General features: G+C 40.6%; 1 protein-coding gene and 1 pseudogene across 1 annotated transcript; both read left to right on the forward strand.

Moving 5' to 3' along the window:
• The first annotated feature begins 1,523 nt into the window (after positions 1 to 1,523).
• Positions 1,524 to 2,453, forward strand: LOC144253545 (olfactory receptor 7A10-like; annotated as a pseudogene).
• Positions 2,454 to 10,775: 8,322 nt separating this feature from the next.
• On the forward strand, positions 10,776 to 11,705 carry LOC144253547 (olfactory receptor 7A17-like). Its single transcript, XM_077795734.1, has one exon. The coding sequence runs from the start codon at positions 10,776 to 10,778 to the stop codon at positions 11,703 to 11,705; it is 930 nt and encodes a 309-aa protein (XP_077651860.1).
• Positions 11,706 to 21,571: the final 9,866 nt, after the last annotated feature.

Raw genomic sequence — 21,571 nt, forward strand, 5'->3', positions numbered from 1 at the left:
GGATTAGCCAGAGAGTCCTGATAACTGTAGCTGTCCAGAGTCACAAGAGGAAGTGGCCCCCTGCCCCAGCACAGTGGAAAGTTTGTAGTCTGCATCCATTTCTCATACATTTTTATGTCCACTGACTATTGGGGTAGTTTTTTGACTATTAAACAGTTTCAAATTGTATGTAGTGATATGTGTTTGTCTTCTTATACCTGAGTGTCTTACCTTTAATTTTTTATATAATGTCTAGATGTACATCCTCAACTTTTATTTCTTAATTTTTACACTGAGGTTTCTTTAATCTGATTTTTGGTAAATGTGTGAGCTAGGAGATTAACTTCATCTTCTCTGAGACAGATGGCTGTATTATAAGGATTTTTCCTACCATCTAGTGTTTTCCTATCAGGTGGCTATTTAACTGTGTTATATGAAATGTCCACATGCTCTAGACTTCACTTTCAATTCATTCTTAAGAAATAATTGAGCATTTATCACCTGTCACAATGGCATAGGAACATTATCTGCTATATCCTAGTGTGACAAAGTCTTTGTCAATTTGATTATTATTTCATGCTGGTGTTTTAAACATGCTGTATATCATCTTTTTTCCAGTTCTTTCAGTTCTTTTTCAGTTTCTTTTTGTTTGGAAAACCAAAAAAATAGGAGCCCCAGTGGCTCAGGATGTTGGTTAGTGGAAAGCACTTGCAAAGACAGAGAAGGCCAAGAGTTCACAACACACACACACACACACACACACACACACACACACACAACCTCTCCATTATATCTGATTTTGTTTTTCTCATAGTTGCTTCACCCTCAGCCATGCTATGTGATTATTTCTGTTTAAAACAGTTTTATTGAGTTGTAATTAATATTTAAAGGACCACAAGGAGTTGATGTGTATAATTCAGTGAGGGGGCACAATTGCCAGTACATGTGATATATGATTAGCACCAAAATGCAATAGATTGTGATTTGCCTCTGTGTGGATGTGCTCTGTCCATCATTGGGATGTAGGAGCTTTGGTTGTGGAGGCCTGGACAGCATCTGCCACGTGGCCAGAACTCTGCATGTGCTCCTCCATGGTAAGAAGTAATTTCTTATTAAAAGTGTACAATGCATGAACTATGGGTAAACACTTAGACAGAAATTCCTACTCAGTAATGGCACTAGGGATGCCCTAGGATGACCAGACCATGAAATAAAACATAAATGAATTTCTTGGAAAATATAAATTCCTCCATTTCTTATTTTGTTTTTGTTTTTAGGTACTGGGATTTGAGCCCAAGGATACTTTACCACTGCGCCAGTGCAGTCCTTTTATTTTGAGACAGGACCTTGCTAAATTGCTTAGGGCCTTGATAAATTGGTGAGGCTGGCCTTGAGCTTGCAATCATGCTTCAGCCTCTGGAGCCCATGAGATTATAGGTGTTTTCCATCATGTGTGGCTAAATTGTCCCATTCAACAAAATCAGTGGTATCTATATGTGTGAAAAGAAGTCATGTTATTTGTTTTTTTTTTTCTTGGTAGTTATATGTAACCAGGGACTTATACAAGAGTATCAGAATTTCATTTTCTGGGATTTTCAGAGGACCCAGAACTGCAGCCCCTCATCTTTGGCCTTTTCCTGTCCATGTACCTGCTCACTGTGCTGGGGAACCTGCTCATTATCCTGGCCACCATCTCAGACTCCCATCTGCACACACCCCTGTACTTCTTCCTCTCCAACCTGTCCTTTGTGGACATCTGCTTCACCTCCACCACCATCCCCAAGATGCTGGTGAACATCCAGACACAGAGCAAGGTCATTACCTATGCAGGCTGCATCACCCAGATGTTCTTTTTCATGGTTTTCCTAGAGGTGGACAACTTCCTCCTGACTGTGATGGCATATGATAGGTATGTGGCCATCTGCCACCCACTGCACTACACTGTCATCATGAATCCCAGGCTTTGTGGTGTGCTGGTTCTCTTGTGCTGTATCCTGAGTGTCCTGCATGCCCTGTTACAGAGCTTAATGGTGTTGCGACTATCTTTCAGCCCACATTTAGAAATCCCCCACTTTTTCTGTGAACTCAACCAGGTGATCCAACTTGCCTGTTCTGACACCTTTCTGAATGATGCTGTGATGTATCTTGTAACTGTGTTGCTGGGAGGTGCCCCCATCACTAGCATCATTTACTCCTACTCCAAGATTGTGTCCTCCATCTGTGCAATCTCATCAGCTCAGGAAAGGTACAAAGCCTTCTCCACCTGTGCATCTCACCTCTCCGTGGTCTCCTTATTTTATGGCACAGGACTAGGTGTGTACCTGAGTTCTGCTGCAGCTCAGAGCTCACACTCCAGTGCAACAGCCTCGGTGATGTACACCGTGGTCACCCCCATGCTGAACCACTTCATCTACAGTTTGAGGAATAAGGATGTTAAGGGAGCCCTGAGAAGGCTCTTTGGAGGGAAACTGTAGGAGGGTTCAGAAGCCCATGCTCAGGACTGCAGGCAGCAAAACCTCAGAGCCAGAGTTGGGGTTTCTGATGAGATTGGGAATGTGAAGCTTCTACCTTCTGTTTATTTCCTGCAGATTCATTGCTCTGATTTCAACCTCTCTCTACCATTTAACAACTACCTTTATTCAGCTTCATGGTTTCTCTGATATTCAATAGTTTTTCACTTCATCTGATTTTCTCAATTCTTCCAAATGTTGGACAAGAAATATTGAAGTTATGGGACAGGAAGGATTTCTTACAAATCATTTCTTCCCTCTTGAAATATAGTGTATTCATTAATGTTTCTTCTCTTTTACTGAAAAACATTCATTTGTGTTGCTCTGTCTGTGGAGAAACAGCCCTGGACACCTGAGGCAGATTTTGCAATTTGTAGTAAAGAGAAATTTGGCATTGAAGTGTTTCTCCTTTGCATGATCAATCCTGTGTGTATCAATGCTTCAACCACTCCTCTAGATAATTTGGACTTTAGTATAGTGGTATTGCTTGTGACAGATTATTGGGGACTAAAAATTAATTTAAAAATTTAAGCCGTTTTATTCAAAAGTTCTATGGATTAGGATGAAAACATCTGTGGTAGATCATTTTTCTGCCTACTGTAGGTTCTTTTTCAGAATGTTATTAGTTGTCTCTCAAGAGTCCTTGTATAGAATTGTTGGCTGGACATGATGGAGCACACCAAGAGTTTGGATGCTAAAACTGAAGGATCATCATTGTGAAGCCAGCCTGGGCAAGTTAAGGAGACCCAGGCTAAATAAATAAATAAATAAATAAGAGTCATGGCATATCACCCAGGGGTAGGCTACTTCTGGGTTCAATTCCCAGTACCATGAATAATAATAACAACAACAAAAATACACAGAAATCAATACATCCTAGTCAGCGAGCATACTCCTATTCAAAAATAACACATAAAAATAATGACAAACAAAAACATTTTGGGAGGAGAAGACTGAAAATTACCTACACCAGACTCTCACACAGCATCACAGCCCTTGCTACTCAAAGACAGGACCACAGAGTACCAGGACCACCCTGCTCATGTTAGAATGGAGAGTTCCTGCAACCACAGTACACCTGTGGTCTCAGAATTTGCATCTAAACTTGCATCCCTAGTAATTCTTCTGCATAATGAAAGTGGTATAGAATTGGTTTTGATGGCCTCTTCAAAGTTGACATTGAGGGGCAGGGTGATTATTTGTGTTGGGAGCTGCTCTGGGTGAATGGTAATTACCACTGTTCAGACATTGTTAAATATTTCTAGGGAAAAAAATATCTCTAGTTGAAAACCATAGGCTCAGATTTTGAGAAGTGGAAGCATCATGCAAGAATTCAGATGAAGGTCCCATACCTCCTCAATATATAACGTTTTTCAGCCCATTTTCTGCAGTGGAGATGAAGGTCATAATAGTATCTATACATAGAATAGATTCCATAGAACAAGCTTCAATAAAATGAAGTTGCCCATTTCCTATCAAGTATTAAGAGAATGAATTACATCTCAATAAATACTTTTAAGTGAAGGACTGAATGGGAGTTCTTAACTGGTGTTAAGACTATGGTTTAATGATAAAATATAATAGGACCATGAAGGCAAGAATTGTAATGCCTAAAGCTTTATACCATAGGAACACAACTCTGACTGTTGTTAAAGAGGGCATGACTATTTTTGGGGAGGTCTGGCTCTTGTTGTCCACCACAGGTTCATGATTTGAAGACACATGAGCTCTACTCAAGACAAACTCATCTGTGTGAGACTTAGAAAGCACTTTCAGTCAAAGGACAGATGAGGTACCAGGAGGCTGGACCTCTGGAAGGGAGGAGGATCCATGGAGGAACAGCAAAAACTAGGTTCTCTGGGTTATAAATGGGTCTCCTGGGAACAGAGAATCAGCAGGAAGAATTTCCTGTCTTTCCAGGACAGTCCCTCAGGGGAACAAGAGGAAAATGAGCTAAGGAGCAGATATAGGGAGCTGTGGCTCTCTGCTATGATGTGGTCCCTCAGTGCACAGCCCTCTCCTGGACAGAATATGGTGGTGTCTTTGAGGTCTCCAGTCTGCCTGTGAACCTGGCACATGACTCCTTCTTGCTGTGTTTTCTGGGCACAGAGCTTCAGTCACCATCAATCCCATCCAGGCAGGACCTTGCATTTCCACAGGGAGACCTTCCTCCCAGAGCTGGTCTCAAGGTGAGTCTGAGAGCTCAGTGGACTCAGTGGACACTTCAAGAGAGCCTCAGAGAGAATGGAACCCAAGACTCTTTGGCTGAGGTCAGGGGAGAGCCAGGCTGAGCTAGCCCAGAGCAGGGCTGCTGTGGCTGCTTACTGTCCGACTGATGATTTATTCACAAGGCTGCCTTGAATCATAACACTTAGCTGAGAAGTGAACATTGCACTGGTTAATGCAGGGTTCACTGCTGACCATAAAAATGGAGCTAACAGAGGCTGAAGAGAAGATGGGAGGGAGGCGTCCAGAGCTCCAAGAGAAAGAACAGAGGCCCAAGGATCTTTGCAATTAAGAGAGCAGAGGAATAGGCTTTAATTGTGAATGGAGAAGAAGTTAGTTTAAGACATTTTTAAAATGTGTGTGTGCTTAAGATGAGAAATATTTGATTACGTTTGTGTATTGTTGGCAAGGATCCATATTAAGGATCTTGCAAGTATTATCTTGCAACAGAAGTTCAGGAACTCACTTCTGAAATTATTATTTCCCCCTTTGATGTTCACATGGAAAGGCATATGTCAGAGCTCAGTACAGATATGCCTAAGAGCCTTACTTTGAAATATCTGTGAGGCTGCACATTTGTGTGGTTTGGTAGCCAGTTACCTCTGCATTGCAAAGTGTCTCTCTGGAGACACTTGTGTAGACACTGAAGGGGCATTTTCCCAATTTTTCAGTGTATTCTTACAAAGTATTGGAGTGCCCTCACCCCAAACTCCCTGTTTTCCTTTTCTCTATACACATTCATGTGTGTATAGAGATATTTGTGGGAATGTGTGAAAATGTACAAACTTTGAGTAGTCCAGTCATTCAGTTGGATTATGTTCCCACTTTATTTCTGAAAGAATTCATGAATTGATATTCTTTACTTGTGAGGTCTTGCTTCACAGTTCTTGTGCATCTCTGGTGCTGGTGGGTCGTGTTTTATGTGTATTTCCATCTTGTTTTCATATTTCTGTTGTTGCTTATTGTGACCCTTAGCTTTTTGTGATCAGGTACATTTCTCAGAGAGGCGTTGGCTTCAGCCTCCCTGGGAAGGCATTTGAGCTTCCTTCCCATTTGATTAAAGCTCGTCCTATCTATATTGTGTGTATTAGGATACACTTACCTTTATATAAAACCAATTCAGACTTTTAACATTGTTACCACTGTGCAATGTAGAGGATTTCCTTCAAATTCTAATATTTATGAGTTTTTGGCAGTTTATTCCTGAGTTAGGAACCTGGGTGGATATTATTAAATCATTAATATTTCATAACTTTTCTTTTAGATGTTTTAGATTTTCATCCATTTTTGTTTCAATCAGTGTGAGCTGTATGTTGGTATTGAAAAGTCACATGAGTCCCATTAATATGCACAATGAATATACACAAATAAAAATGAGAAAACTAAAAACTTAAATAGTGAAAAAGTAAAATGTGTGCTCAGTAGAGGGGAGGAAGTGTGGAGAAGAGTCAGGAGGAGGTTGTTGGTGGGCACTAACACCCACACTTACATAAGAGCCATAAATCCAAATCTTCACAGGACAATGACTGCAGGTTATCTTATTCTGTATTTTTATAGCCATAATTTTATATTCATAGGAAAGAACATAACATTACTTCAAAACAGTAGACCAGCTTTTAATTATATGTATATTTTTTGGGGGGGGAGTGGGTACCAGGGATTGAACTCAGGGGCACTCCCTCACTGAGCCACATCCCAGCTCTATTTGCATTTAATTTAGAGACAGGATTTCACCAAGTTGCTTAGCACCTTGGTTTTGCTGAGGCTGACTTTGAACTCCCAATCCTCCTGCCTCAACCTCTCAAACTTCTGAGATTATGGGCTTAATTTTATATTCTTATAAAGAATTAGAAAGAAGAAATTAGAAGATTTTCAACACTGAAAATTGATAAATATTTAAGGACAAGGAAATTCTCACTATCCTGATTTGAGCATTGTGTATTGAATACATACACTGAATTCTCACACTGTACCCTATTAACATGTAAAGGTCTTATGTATTAATTTAGAAAATCGAGCTGAGGTTGCAGCTCAGTTGTGGAGAGCTTGTCTAGCGTTCACAAGGCCTTGGGCTTGAGACTCAACCTTGCCAAAGAAAACAAAAACCAAAACCTAATGAATAAATTGATATGAGGATATTAAATAAATGTTTAAGATAAAAATAAATCCATGAACTCATGCCTTAAGGAGAAAAGCACTATACTAAATGCTATCATTTTCTTCTGTAAATTCTCAGTCTATTTTTTTTTTTTTTTTTGAGAGAGAGAGAGAGAGAGAGAGAGAGAGAGAGAGAGAGAGAATCTCTTTTTTTTTTTTTAGATGGACACAACACAATGCCTTTATTTTTATGTGGTGCTGAGATTCAAACCCGGGTCCAGCCCGTGCTAGGTGAGCACTCTATCACTGAGTCACAATCCCAGCCCAATTTTCAGTCTATTTTAAAGTTTTTCTTTCTATATTATGCATACACACAATCTCATAGACTTTTATGCAAATGAGTGAGTACAATCCCATGCACATCATAGATGCTCTCTGCATTTGGTGCAGTATTCTTTTCTAGCTTGTCCTTCCTTATGTTGTCACTCTATAATTCCTGTGGACTTCCTGCAGATGACTAACTCAATGCACTGTATGCATTTCAAAGGATGCAAAATATTTCATAATGAGGCTGTGCTACTCATACTTTCAAATTTGTTCTCATTAATTTAGTATTATTTCAATGTTGCAAAAAATATGGAGCTATTAAGTTCAAACAAGTGCTGCTCAACCAGAAGCAATCTTCTCCCTCCCCATGCCCCAGGAGACACTGAGCAAGTTTTACAGACATTTTTGGTTGTCACGTGGGGGTGAAGTCATGAGAGGTCAGGGATACTGCTCACCATCCCACAATGCACAGGACAGACTCCACCTGAAAGAATCACATGTCCCAGAATGTCTACAATGGGGAGATGGAGAGACCTTGAATTACAGAATATCTGACCTTTTGTTGTTTGAAGCTGTCTTCAGGTTTCTGTTTAAAAATTCTAACCACAACCAGTGGGACAGCTCTTCAGGGGCTTTTCCTAAGACTGGATGTTGTGGAAAAATATTTCTTCATGTTTTCTTAAACTATTACTGACCTTGAGCATATGTTTGTACATTTCATTGCTAGTTTGACTTCCCTTTATAGTTATCTGCACATTTTCTATCAGTATTAGTATTGAGTGATTTTTATAAATTATTGTTTCTCCATCAGCTTCTCAGTTGACACTTTTGACCATAAAAATAATTTAATTTTTTTTAGTGGTACATATCTGTCTTCTTACATCTGAGTTTCTTGCTTTACTAGTTTCTTGCTCACTGAAGATTGTTAATATAATTTATAGATGTTCATATAAAATCAATTGTGTGTTTTTAAACTCAGGTCTTTACCTGTTTGGTTATTGTTAACATGTGAGGTAGGGGGCCAACTTCATTTTCTTCCAGATAGACATTTATATGAATATTTAATCCACTGTCTAATCTTCTACTAAATTGAAACGAAACTTTATCATATATGAAGTGTTGACATACACTCAGACTCAATTCTTTATTCATTCAACAAGTGATAGCAGAGAATTTATTGTCAGAATATTATAGAAACATTACATTTATATTCTGATATGCCAAATCTTTTGCCAATTTAATTATTAATTCATGTTGATATCTTGGACTTGTTCCTGCTTTATGTCTTCTTTTGGTTAGTTTTGCTTTTGCATTGCAAGAGATGGAACTGGACTCTTGGTCATGCTGGCAAGGGCTCTACCACTGAACCACACTGTCACCTCATTTTTGCTAGCTCTTGAGGCTCCGTTCAATTTGTTGAACATAGCTGTTTGAAAGCAGTTCTATGGAGCCTGGTTGCATTCTCCTGGCATTTTTGGAATTGCCTAACTTACTACTGTCACATTTTTCTCTAGTAATTGCAGATAAACTTCTTTACCTTTGTGAAAATAAAAGGTGAACAGAGCAGATGAAGTCTCTGCTCACCTGTATCTGGCTTTATCAGGTCATAGACTGAGAACAGAGAGATAAATGTGTTATAACACAATGCCCCAGACATTGGAAGGGAGAAAAAGGACAGGAGGGTCATGACACGTGCATGGGTTTGTGGAGAGCGGCTGGGGAGACCTCTGCTGGTTGGCTGAAGGCCAGAACCAGGGCCAGAGTGCACCCGTGAGCTTTGTTAAAAAAATTAAAATCCACCCCACCCCCCCAAAAAAAAACAACAAAATAGGTGTCACATGAGAAAAATGAGGAAGAGAATTCCTCAGCCATCAGATCAAAACCACTGGTCAAGGAGGCCTGAAAGAGGCACAGGAAAAACAAGAGGTCCTCTTTAATATAAAACCATGAAAAGATTCTGTTGTGCATTTATGGAACCTTTTCTGAATTGTTAGTTAATTCCCCTTCATCCTTTTATCTTTGGATCATTTCTATATCACTTTGAAACCACAAATACATCTCTATTTTTTACTTTGGATGTGTTTATTTCTGCTCCTTTCTTATTTTGCTGGGCACCCAGGAGACAGACCCTGGGCTGGAATGTTGCTGGAACCAAGGGAGCAGTTTCCTCCTGTTGGTCTCTCAGGGACCCTGAGCTGATTACCTCACCCCTCCACCCCTTGTCCATTTCATCCCACTACTTTCCTGTCTGTTGACATCTTTCCCCATATGTGTGTTTCTTTAAATGCAGGGTGTAATCTAGCACAATGTAACAGTATTTGCCCTGTGTTTATTTGTCCACAAGAAGCTTAAAAAAATGGATGTTCTGTCTGCCATTTCTACATTAGGGGAAAGGTAATTTGATCTTGAATTGTATACATGAGGAGCCTAACAGTGTGGTGTGAAGGTCAGAGGCCACAGGGGTGATAGAGTGGTGTGTATGCATGTGTGCCAGCCTTAGGGAACGGCACTGGGGCTCTGGGTGATGGTCATAGAACATAGTTCAACTCCAGAATAAAGGGTAGCAAGTAGCATGTCCATTTCAACTCAAAAAGATGCCTAGGGAAGGAATGTAATTATATGCAAGAGGGTACAGTGTGGAGGAAGAGCTCCCTGTGTCATGCAGATTCAGCTCAATCAGGGAGGTCCCCTCCTTCTTCAGCATCTTCTGACACTATCTCTGATCACTCTTCCTCTTTCTCATTTACCTCTTCACCCTGGCCCCTAGATGCCCTTGGACCTCCAAAACACACTCCTCCCTCAGGCCTTTGCACTGGCAATTCATTCTTCCAGGTAAATTGCCTGCTGGCCTGCTGGCTCCTGCCCTATCCCCTGAAGACTCTGTTCAGTCATCACGTTCTCTACTGAGCTTCTGGTCACCTACAAAAAATAGAAGTCCTAGGAGCTGGGAACGTGAGTTAGTACTAGAGCCCTAGAGCTCCTGCTTAACACAGGCCACCCCCTTGGTAAAATCCCAAGCAACACACACACATGCACACACTCTTAAATACAACACTAAAATACAGCCTCTTATCTGCTGTCTCCATTTTATCTGCCTTTGTTTTTATCATATCTGCTTCATCATCAGGCATGTAATGTGATTATTTATTTTAAAACAGCTTTATTAACTTACAATTAATATTGAGAGGACCATATGTGTTTGATGTGCATATTTCAGTGAGTGGGCACAAATGCTGATATATGCTATATATCACTAGCACAAAACTGCAATAGAATGTGATTTGCCTATGTGCGTACATTCTTTGCCCATCATTGGGATGAGGAAATTTGGTCGTGGAGGCCTGGATAGCGCCTGGAACATAGCCAGCACTCTGCATGTGCTCCTCCATGGTAAGAATTAATTTCTCATTAAAACTGTACAATGCATGAACTCTTGGGGAAAGGCTTAGAGTGAGATAGGAATTTATTACAATATTGGTGCTAGGGATGCCCTAGAATGACCAGATTCATGATACAACAGAAATTAATTTACTTACTAGAAAATACAAATTGTAACATTTCAGCCATATCAGTAGTGATAATATGTGTGATGAGGAGTGACATGATTCTTCTTTTTTTGGTAGTCACATCCACCAGATGGAACCAGGAAACAATACAAGAGTATCAGAATTCCTTCTGCTGGGGTTTTCAGAGGACCCAGAGATTCAGCCCCTCATCTTTGGGTTGTTCCTCTCCATGTACCTGGTCACTGTGCTGGGGAACCTGCTCATCATCCTGGCCACCATCTCAGACTCCCACCTGCACACGCCCATGTACTTCTTCCTCTCCAACCTGTCCTTTGTGGACATCTGCTTTACCTCCACCACCATCCCCAAGATGCTGGTGAACATCCAGGCACAGAGCAAGGCCATTACCTACGCAGGTTGCATCATCCAGATGTACTTTTTTTTGGTTTTTGTAGAGTTGGATAACTTCCTCCTGGCTGTGATGGCCTATGACAGGTTTGTGGCCATATGTCACCCCCTGCACTACACTACCATCATGAATCCCAGGCTCTGTGGTTTGCTGGTTCTGGCGTGCTGGATCCTGAGTGTCCTGCATGCCTTGTTGCAAAGCTTAATGGTCTTGAGACTGTCCTTTTGCAGAGACATAGAAATCCCCCACTTTTTCTGTGAACTTAACCAGGTGGTCCAACTTGCCTGTTTTGACAACCTTCTTAATGACATAGTGATGAATTTTTCACTTGTGCTCTTGGCTACTTGTCCCCTCGCTGGCATTCTTTACTCTTACTCCAAGATAGTCTCCTCCATCTGTGCAATCTCTTCAGCTCAGGGCAAGTACAAAGCCTTCTCCACCTGTGCCTCTCACCTCTCCGTGGTCTCCTTATTTTACTGCACAGGCCTGGGTGTGTACCTCAGTTCTGCCGTATCCCACAGCTTATGCTCCAGTGCAACAGCCTCAGTGATGTACACGGTGGTCACCCCCATGCTGAACCCCTTCATCTACAGTCTGAGGAATAAAGATGTAAAGAGGGCCCTGTTAAGGCTCTTTGGAGGGAAAGTGTAAAAGATCCATTGCCCTAGGGCTTCAGAAGCACATGCTCATGACTGCAGGCAGCAAAGCCTAGAGCCAGAAGTTGTTGTTCTTTGATGAGATTGTGAATGTGCAACTTTCTCCTTCCATTTGATTCCTGGAGTTCTCATAACTCGATTTCCACCTGTCTATATTTCCAAATGTCTTTATTAAGCTTTGTGTTCTGATATCCATCAGGTTTTAGTTTTGTTTTTTTGTTCTGATTCTCCACAATTATTCCAAATATTGGAGCAGAAGAATTTGTAAATTTCCACTTATGTCACAGACCATGAAGGATCTTTTAAGAATAAGCAGTTCTTCCATGGCATAATTTATTGAATAATATTTCTTTCATTTTACTGTTAAAATAGTCATGAGTTTTACTGTGCCCAGGGAAGAGAGGTAGAGTTGATTAAGGATGCAATTAATGCAATTTGTCATTGAGGTAAATCAAAGGTCAGTTTTTCTCTTTTGTATCTCTCATTCCTTTGGATATCATGACCTGGATTCCTCTGCTTGATAATGTAGACTTTAGGATAGTAGTGTTTTGAAAAACTGGTCACTGTGGTTTACAAGAGTAATTTATTTAATTTTTCAATTGACACAATATTTCTACATACTTATGAGCTGCATATTTGTGCATTATAATTTTAGTGCATTACAGTTATATATAACATCAGGGATCATTTTAGCATAATCATACAAATATAAAATATAATTTGCTCAACTTTGGCCCTCAATCTTTCTCCTTTCATCCCCAGTTCTCTTTTATTTATTGATAGGTGTTTTAAAAATTAGCTTAATATAATATGAAATTGACCAAACTATACTACGTGCATGTATGAACCCACTACAGTGAATCTCATTTTATGTGTATCTATAGTGTAGTTTGTTTTGATTCATGTGTACATGAGGGAAGGGTCAACTCTAGATAGTTAGTATATTCATCACTTTAAACAACAACCATTTCTTTATAGTGAATACATTGAAAATCCTCTCTTCTAAGAACTTTGAGATATATTATGCATTATTGTTAGCCATATTTACCCCACTGTGCCATAGAATAAAAAAACACATCCTTCCACTGCCTGGCTCTGACATTGCTCTCATAGGCAGGGTCCTGCTTCTATGTCAGCTTGGTGTTCATGACACCTACCAAAGTGTTGGGCTAGAAAGGCCCCCAGAGACATAGGCACAGTGTACAGGAATGATAACACTCATTATTGGTGTTATCAATGGTGAGTAGTTGTCTACTCACCATTTGTTCTGGGTGGTTATTTTTATACTCTAAATAGCATCTTTGAAGTGATAACAATATACAAAAGTTAAATAGATAGTGATTCTTAGGTTTCATGCACCAGGAAAGGAGGATTGGACGTGCCTATTAAAGGGTGATAGTAGGGATTTTGGGTGATGGAACAATTCTGTATTTTGATGTTATCAGTGTTGATATCATGGGTGTGATAAAGTCCTCTAGTTTTGTGGGGAACTGAACGGTGCATGGATCTCTCTGTGTCATTTCTTGCACCTGCATCCTCATCTACGATTGATCACAAACAAAATGTAATTAAAACCTGTAAATGAGAAAAGTTAACAATACAGGAATAAGCTTTTCTCTAGGAGTAGGAACCCGGACACCTTTCCTTTTTTCTCCTTGAGCTTGTATTTCCTTCCTACTTCCTCCACATATTTTTTCACAATCTCATGCTTTGTAAGGTGTGTCAAACTTAAAAATCACCTTAATAAATGTTGATGATAAAAACTATCAATTAGAAATGAGTGTTATCATTCTTATATGTGGTGTCTATATTGTTGTGGGACTGGGTGGGTGTGCAGGATTCTGTGATGAAGATTTGTTTTCACATAGTGTAAAATTGTTGGAGAAAGAAAAGAACACCAACACCAGACTAAGAATTTTTGGCACCTGATGCTCCACTATCATTGCCTCGCCTACTTCGGGGGTGAGGGGCAATGCAGTGCAGACAGAAACTGTAGTGGAGCTTCAGAGAAAGGGAACTTCCCCAACTCCTCCCATCCCTGACCACCCACTCGCTCTCCCCATGCCTCAGCTCAGATGAGTCTTCTCTGGAAAATATCTACTTTTCCTCTCTTTCAAGACTAAATCTTAGCCCCAGTTGAGTTATTTTATGACGCTGGATACTTTTATTTCCATTTGATGGTCATGCAGTGCTTTCATTAAAATTTTATTTTAAAAGTTTTATAGATATATTTTATGTTTTTAGTAGTACATTATAGTTAAACATCATATTGGGGTCCATTTTGATACAATTATACAAGAAAAAACTATCCTTTGCTCCACTTCAGTCCCCAGCATTTCCCCTTTACCATCCTGAATTCTTCCTCCCATTTCCCCTTCCTCTATTCTACTGGATGGAGATATAAAATGGGGTTTTGACAGCAATCCTTACCATTGGCACATCATCTTCTCTCCTAAGATTTACCAAGTCATTTTCTGATATCAATTTGATGACATTATGATGGACCATAGGAATTCCTAAGGGCAAGTCACTCACACATGCATGGGCACAAGTGTGCGTGTGTACACCCACACACATACATACACAGTATCATTTAAGCTCTAGGTCTCTGTATCTGCCAGTCTTGTGATGGATCGATAACATTCAGTTGTTCCTCTCTGGACTGAGAACTTCAGGAAGATGGTCTAACACTCTAACAGTGCTAACTGTGGAAGTAAAGCATCCGCACAGACCAGACATAGAGGCTAGCCAGTGCAATACCACCATGAGTAAGTCAGAATGGAAGAATTGCTAAGGACTGTCACGTTCCGCTGCAGATCTAGCTTCAGACAGGCCCTTGAAACACCTGGCTAGGGTCAGTCATTCGTCATTCTTACAGACATTGAGTGGGAAGTGCATGAGCCAGCCATTGGATGGTGCAGAAGGGATGATTGCTTTGGGGTTCAAGCAAGCACTACATAGTGGTCCTCAAAACTTGTGCATGCATCAGGACCCTAGAGAGCTTTGAAAGCACAGATTACTGGCACCCTTGCAGAGCACTTGACTCAGGGGGTTTGAAAATATGCGTTTCTATTATGTTCCCAGGTGATGCTGATGTTGCTATACCAGGGAATCTTGTTTGAGAACCAGTAGGACCTAGAGACAATTTTTCTTGATTGTGGTGGTGATCACAGCTTGCTAGAAAAGAGATGATTACCCAAAGTGAACGAGTTCATGAGCTCCCTGTGCTTGGAGGAAGGATGAAATTTATATTACAGCAAGGAAAGAATATTTGGATTAAATTGTAGGTTTCTTCCTCCTTCTGGGCAAACCCAGCAGCCTCATGGAAATAGGAAGCCATGTAGGAATGAGAAACTTTCTCTTTCTGGGATTTGCCAAGGAGCCAGTCCAACAGTTCCTCTGTTGTGTGCCCTCTCTGCCCAGGTACCTGTAACTATGCACTGGGAACTGTTTATCATCCTGGCCACTGGCTGGAACTCCCTGCCCCACATGCCCAGTGGGAGATGTTCTGTGCAATGCCAGATGTTGAGCAGCATCCCTAGTCTCACCCACTGGGGACCAGGTGCACCTTCCTAGATGTGTCAGTCTAAATTTCTAAAGATACTTCCAAATGGGTTTTGAAGCTATATCATCTCTGATTGAGGACCACAGGCCTACTCTCATAAGAGCTATAAAAATCTCATGTGGTTCCACTTAAAACCCATCCATTACTCAGTTTGTAACTTGGGGCAGGTGGTTTAAACCTTGAGTCCCATTTCTGAAAATTTAGAATCAGGTTCCTAATAGTACTGACAACGAGAATGGGCTTTTACAAACATTAAGTAAGAGACTCCCTATGTTTTAGCCAGCTTATTCACCACTGTGACCCAAAGGCTGGACAAGAACAATTTGGGAGGAAAATTTATTTTGGGGATTGTGGGTGACCACCCTTGCACGTGACTGGGTTTGCTCCCCAGCTGCGTGTGAAGCGCTCAGTCACTTTTAATGTGGCAGAGCTTTCCCCACCCTTCTTGGTTTCCAGAGCTTGTCCGTGTCTCACTACTGCCTCAAAGATCCAATCATCACACCTGACCTTGCCAGACTGACCCCTTGACTTTCATTGGATGGGATTTTCCCCAGAATTCTTTGTTCCCCAATAAAAGCCATCTCCCTAGTGGGCTCGCTCTCTCTAGCTAGCCTCTTCAGTAAAACTTCACTGCCCCCTGGGGAGCTTGGGACTGAGGGTTCTAGGAGCCTTCCCCAAGCTGGTTTAAAGGTAAAATTGTGTCTGTGTCTTTAACTGAAACTCCCTGAGGATTTTCCCTCATGATAAACTGTTCCTACCATCTGTGCTGGCTGCAGACTAAATGTGGCTCCCTTGAATGTGGGGCACGTAGGTTAAATCCTAGGTTGAGGGGAGAAGCGTGCTATATGACTTTAGTGGAGAGGGACAATTGTTGTAGAGTCAAGGAGGTATCAGACAGTTTGAAGCCAAGGACATTATTATTATTGGGAAATTCAGCTTCAACAGATAAGGACATGTTATTAACTATTTTGGAGACTGTAATTAATCAAAAGGGAAAACAGGTCCAAAGGACCCAGCTAGCACAATTCTTAAACACGGTTGGTGAGTTTTGTCCATGGTTTTGCAATCAAGATTTACGGGATTTGTACTTGGGAGAGATTAGGAAGAAAATTACATAGAAAGAAAGAAACAATTTCAGAATTTATCCGTTTGTGTTCAGATATTGGACCAACTCAATTACAAGATTTTACCCTTGCAGTTGCCTTAAAACAAACATTTCAACTGCAGCTGGTATGCCAATCCCGTGGGCGGTGTTTTAATTGTGGGAGAAATGCATGAGTGAGACTGCAACATCCTGAGACTTAAGGCTAGGGTTCTTCCTGCTTCGCATCAGTGCTATTATAGGGCGAGAGGCCACGTGACAGACTCCATCTGGTCTAAGAAGTCAAAAAACTTCCCATCAGCCCCTCCCCCGGGCCGATAAAACAGGGGAAATGAGAGAGGTTTCAGGGCCTGATGTCATCACAGCTGGCCATGGCCAGCTGCCATATTTACTGGTGCAACCAGCCCAGAGAATCCTTCTGTGACCAGCCATGGTGACTGATTTAACACCTGAAAAGGGTCCACAACAAATTCCTACTGGAGATTTTGGGCCGCTTCTTACAGGAAATATAGGGTTGATTTGGGGATGTAGCAATTTAAAACAGGCAACTGAGGTACTACCAGGAATCGTGGATACTTATTTTAGGGTTGAGTAACAGTTACTGTAAAATCAGATTATGCCATCTGGCTTTCTATTGAGAATACAATAGCCCAATTGATTCTTTTGCCTTGTAAATCTGCCAATTGTCTGGATAAAACCTCAGCTCCCAAACCAGCAGACAGTGTACTGGGTTCAATTAGTGCATCAGGAGTGCCCCCTACGGGAACTGAAAATTAATCATAAAAAATTCAAAAGGAGTGACTGACACTGATGCCAACAGATCAGCCCTGTCTCGCCAATTCTGGCCAAGGAACTGGCCTTTACATACAGCACCTGCCAATTTAGAAGGAATGGGACAGATTTCACAGCCTGCTCAAAGTGCCCCATATCTTCACTGGAAAGACCAAGATGGAAATAGTGAAGTTTTTAAGCCATATGTGTTTACTTTACTAGTAAATTTATGGGGAAGGGATGTACTAAGCAAATTGGGGTTATTATTGATAACTCCAAATGCTATAAGGTCATTTGAGGAATTTAATCAAGGGTTTATTCCTAGGAATAGTGAAAGAAATCTACAGAATGAATATCTGTTTGAAACCAGACTCTTTGACAGAGATTAATAAATGCTCCAGATCAAAATTTTTATTAGGGGCCCTGAGTGTCTCCCTGATCCAAAAGACAGCAGAAAAGATCACTTGGCTCACAGAAGAGCCTATATGGATTTCTCAGTGGCCTTCATACGTTGGTTGAGGAACAACTTCAATCTAGTCATACAGAATCAACACTTAGTCCTTGGAACACCCCCACTTTTGTTATTAAGAAAAAAATCAGGTAGTTGGAGGTTATTACAGGATTTAAGGGCAATAAATCATGCAATTCAGCCTATGGGATCATTACAGTCTGGACTTCCTTCCCCCACAGCAATTCCTTTGGATTATAGATTAATTTTAATAGCCCTGAAAGACTGCTTCTTTTCAATAAAATTACATCCTGAGGATTGTGAAAAATTATTTGCTTTCAGTGTCCTAGCAGTTAATTTTAAAGAGCCAGTTAAGAGATATTGCTTGAAGGTTTTTCCTCAGGGAATGCATAATAGTCCAACTTTATGTCAAAAATTTGTGGTTCAGGCAAAAACACCTGTAAGAAATAATTTTCCTGATGCATATATTATTCATTTCATGTATGACATATTATTAGCTCATGGTAATCCAGAAGTACTTTCAGAATTTTTACCCAATTAGAGACTTTACTTACAGCAATGGGTTTGTGCATTGTGCCTCAAAAGATGCAAAAGATGATTCCTTTTCAATATTTGGTCCATGTAATTGAAGGACGTACAATTCGTCCTTAAAACTTACAGATAAGGAGTTACATACCCTCAATGATTTTCAAAAATTATTAGGAGATATTAATTGGCTAAGACCATCTTTAAAGATAACTACTTCTGATTTAAGTCCTTTATTCCAGATATTACAAGGAGATCCTTCTCCAACTTATCATCAGCTAACAATAGAGGCTAGAGCAGCTTAGAGAAAAGTGGAAATTGCAATTAAGAATGCAGAGCTTACTAGAATTAATACTCAAGAGCTGGTATATTTATTAATATTCCCAACCAGATATAATAGAGGAAAAGCAGTGCTGATATTTCATCAGCCCTCTTTTGTCTTATTGCCAGCTAATATTTCAGAGCCATGGCACGCTGATGCTGGTTTTCAAGTTTTACAACAAATACATGCCCAGCTAGTGAGACCTAAAAGTGCCATTGGAATTATAATAGTGGGAGTTGTTGCCTTGGTTTCCTTTATTGCCTCAATAGTCACAGCTTCGGTGGCTTTATCTCAAAATATTTAACATGCAAATTTTCTTAATAATTTGGCTCAGAATACTTCCAAGGCTCTTCACAATCAAATAAATACTGATGAAAGAATTTAGACTAAGTTAAAAGCCTTAGAGGCAACTGTCATAAATATAGGTAATGAGCTTCTGGCTTTAAAGTTTAAAAAAAGACTTAATTGCCTTGCAAGTTATAAATACGTGTGTTACAGCCACCAAGTACAATACCTCCCTGTGGGGTTGGGAGAAGGTTAAAAACCATTTATTGGGTATTTTGCAAAATACTAAGAACAGCTTGGATCTTTTGGAGCTCCATCATCATATTCAAGATAGGCAAATAATAGGGCTGATTTTTTGGATCCTTCTTCCTTAGCTAATCAAATATTAAAAGAATTAAATGGCTTTAACCCCAGAAACATTCTTAAACACTCTGCCTGGCATATTTTTGCATTGTTCTCTTTGCTATTAATTCTCTTTTGTGTTGTAATTATAGCATGTGAGTCTTCAAAGCAAAATTCAGGGGCTAGAGAGAGTAAATCATCACCTGCTTTTCAAAGAAAGAAGAGGGACTATGTGGGAGACTATCCTTGCATGTGACTGAGTTTCCTCCCTGGCTCTGTGTGAGGCACTCAGTCACATTTAATGTAGAAGAGCTTTCCCCGCCCGTCTTGGGTTTGAGATCTTGTCCGTATGGAGGCGTGTCTTATCACTGCCCCAAAGATCCAATCATTGCACATGACCTTGCCACACTGTCCCCCTTGACTTTCATTGGATGGGATTTTCCCCAGAATTCTTTGTTCCCCAATAAAAGCCCTCTTCTTAGCATGCACTCTCTCTATCTCTCACTAGCCTCTTCAGTAAAACCTCACTGCCACCCCCCCCCCCAACAGGGAGCTTGAGGCTGAGGGTTGGAGAAGCCATCCTGGAGCTGGTTTAAAAGTAAAATGGTGTCTGTGTCTTTAATTTAAACTCCCTAAGGATTTTCCCGTGTGACCAAACCGTTCACACCATGTGCTCTGACCCAGGATTAAAGGGTCTCACAGTTTCAAAGATCTCTATGGATGGCCAACTTCACCCTTTGGGTCCCCAGGTGAGGCAGAACATCATGATGGGTTAGTGTGATGTAGAAAGTGTGATGTAAATGGATTTCCAGTTTTCCCAGCACCATTTGTTGAAGATGCTATCCTTCCTCCATTGCATGCTTTTAGCTAGCAGTCAGAGAAATGCAAATCAAAACCACCCTAAGATACCATCTCACTCCAGTAAGACTGGCAGCCATTAGGAAGTCAAACAACAATAAGTGCTGGAGAGGATGCGGGGAAAAGGGCACTCTTGTTCATTGCTGGTGGGACTGCAAATTGGTGCAGCCAATTTGGAAAGCAGTATGGAGATTTCTCGGAAAGCTGGGAATGGAACCACCATTTGACCCAGCTATTCCCCTTCTCGGTCTATTCCCTAAAGCCCTAACAAGAGCATGCTACAGGGACACTGCTACATCGATGTTCATAGCAGCTCAATTCACGATAGCAAGACTGTGGAACCAGCCTAGATGCCCTTCAATAGATGAATGGATAAAAAAAATGTGGCATTTATACACTATGGAGTATTACTCTGCATTAAAAAATGACAAAATCATAGAATTTGGAGGGAAATGGATGGCATTAGAGCAGATTATGCTAAGTGAAGCTAGTCAATCTTTAAAAAACAAATACCAAATGACTCCTTTGATATAAGGGGAGTAAACAAGGACAGGGTAGGGACGAAGAGCTTGAGAAGAATATTTACATTTAACAGGGATGAGAGGTGGGAGGGAAAGGGAGTGAGAAGGGAAATTGCATGGAAATGGAAGGCGATCCTCAGGGTTATACAAAATGTCTTATAAGAGGAAAGGAGGGGTAAGACAAGAGAATACAAATGGAAGAAATGATTTACAGTAGAAGGGGTAGAGAGAGAAAAGGGGAGGGGAGGGGAGGGGAGGGGAGGGGAGGGGGGATAGTAGACAATAGGACAGACAGCAGAATACATCAGACACTAGAAAGGCAATATGTCAATCAATGGAAGGGTAACTGATGTGATACAGCAATTTGTATACGGGGTAAAAGCGGGAGTTCATAATCCACTTGAATCAAACTGTGTAATATGATGTATTAAGAACTATGTAATGTTATGAACGACCAATAAAAAAAAAGAAAGTGTGATGTAGAAAGTGTGATGTAGAAAGTGGCTCTGGGCAGGATGATTGGAGAGAGAGAGAGAGAGAGAGAGAGAGAGAGAGAGAGAGAGAGAGAGAGAGAGAGAGCTAGCTCTTCACTCAATAAAGATGAAATATATATCCCAAAGGTGCCCTTCCAAGACCCCACCTCCTCCAATCACTCCCACTCTCACCACCTGCAGTCATCTCCCAGATAGTCCCTATCAGGGTATTAATCACTGATTGGATTAGTGCTCTTAGAACCCTATCATTTCACCTCTAAAACTCCTTGCTTTATCTTATACATGAGCTTTTGGGAATCACTTATATCTGAGTAGTAACACCTTCTAAGTCATTAATCTCTACAAGGTGCATAAAAAGATCCAAATATAACTCTCATAATTACCAAATACTTTATAAGTGAAGAAATAAATGGCAGCCCTGACTTTATCTTAGTTTTACAAGCATTAACCTCTTAAGATTTTGTCAAAAGCACCACAAAGCCAAGGAATGTCACACCTACAGTCTCATATCACAGGAACATAATTCTCCCGTGTTGAAGAGAAAAATCACAATTTTTTTTGAGGATATCAGGGGCTGTGTCCCTTAAATTGAATCACTGCTTTGGTG

Source organism: Urocitellus parryii, chromosome 3, assembly GCF_045843805.1.
Source record: "Urocitellus parryii isolate mUroPar1 chromosome 3, mUroPar1.hap1, whole genome shotgun sequence".
Classification (NCBI taxonomy): domain Eukaryota; kingdom Metazoa; phylum Chordata; class Mammalia; order Rodentia; family Sciuridae; genus Urocitellus; species Urocitellus parryii.

Bases quoted from the DNA above. Each gene is read 5' to 3' on its own strand.
- LOC144253547 (XM_077795734.1), top strand. From the start codon at position 10,776: ATGGAACCAGGAAACAATACAAGAGTATCAGAATTCCTTCTGCTGGGG.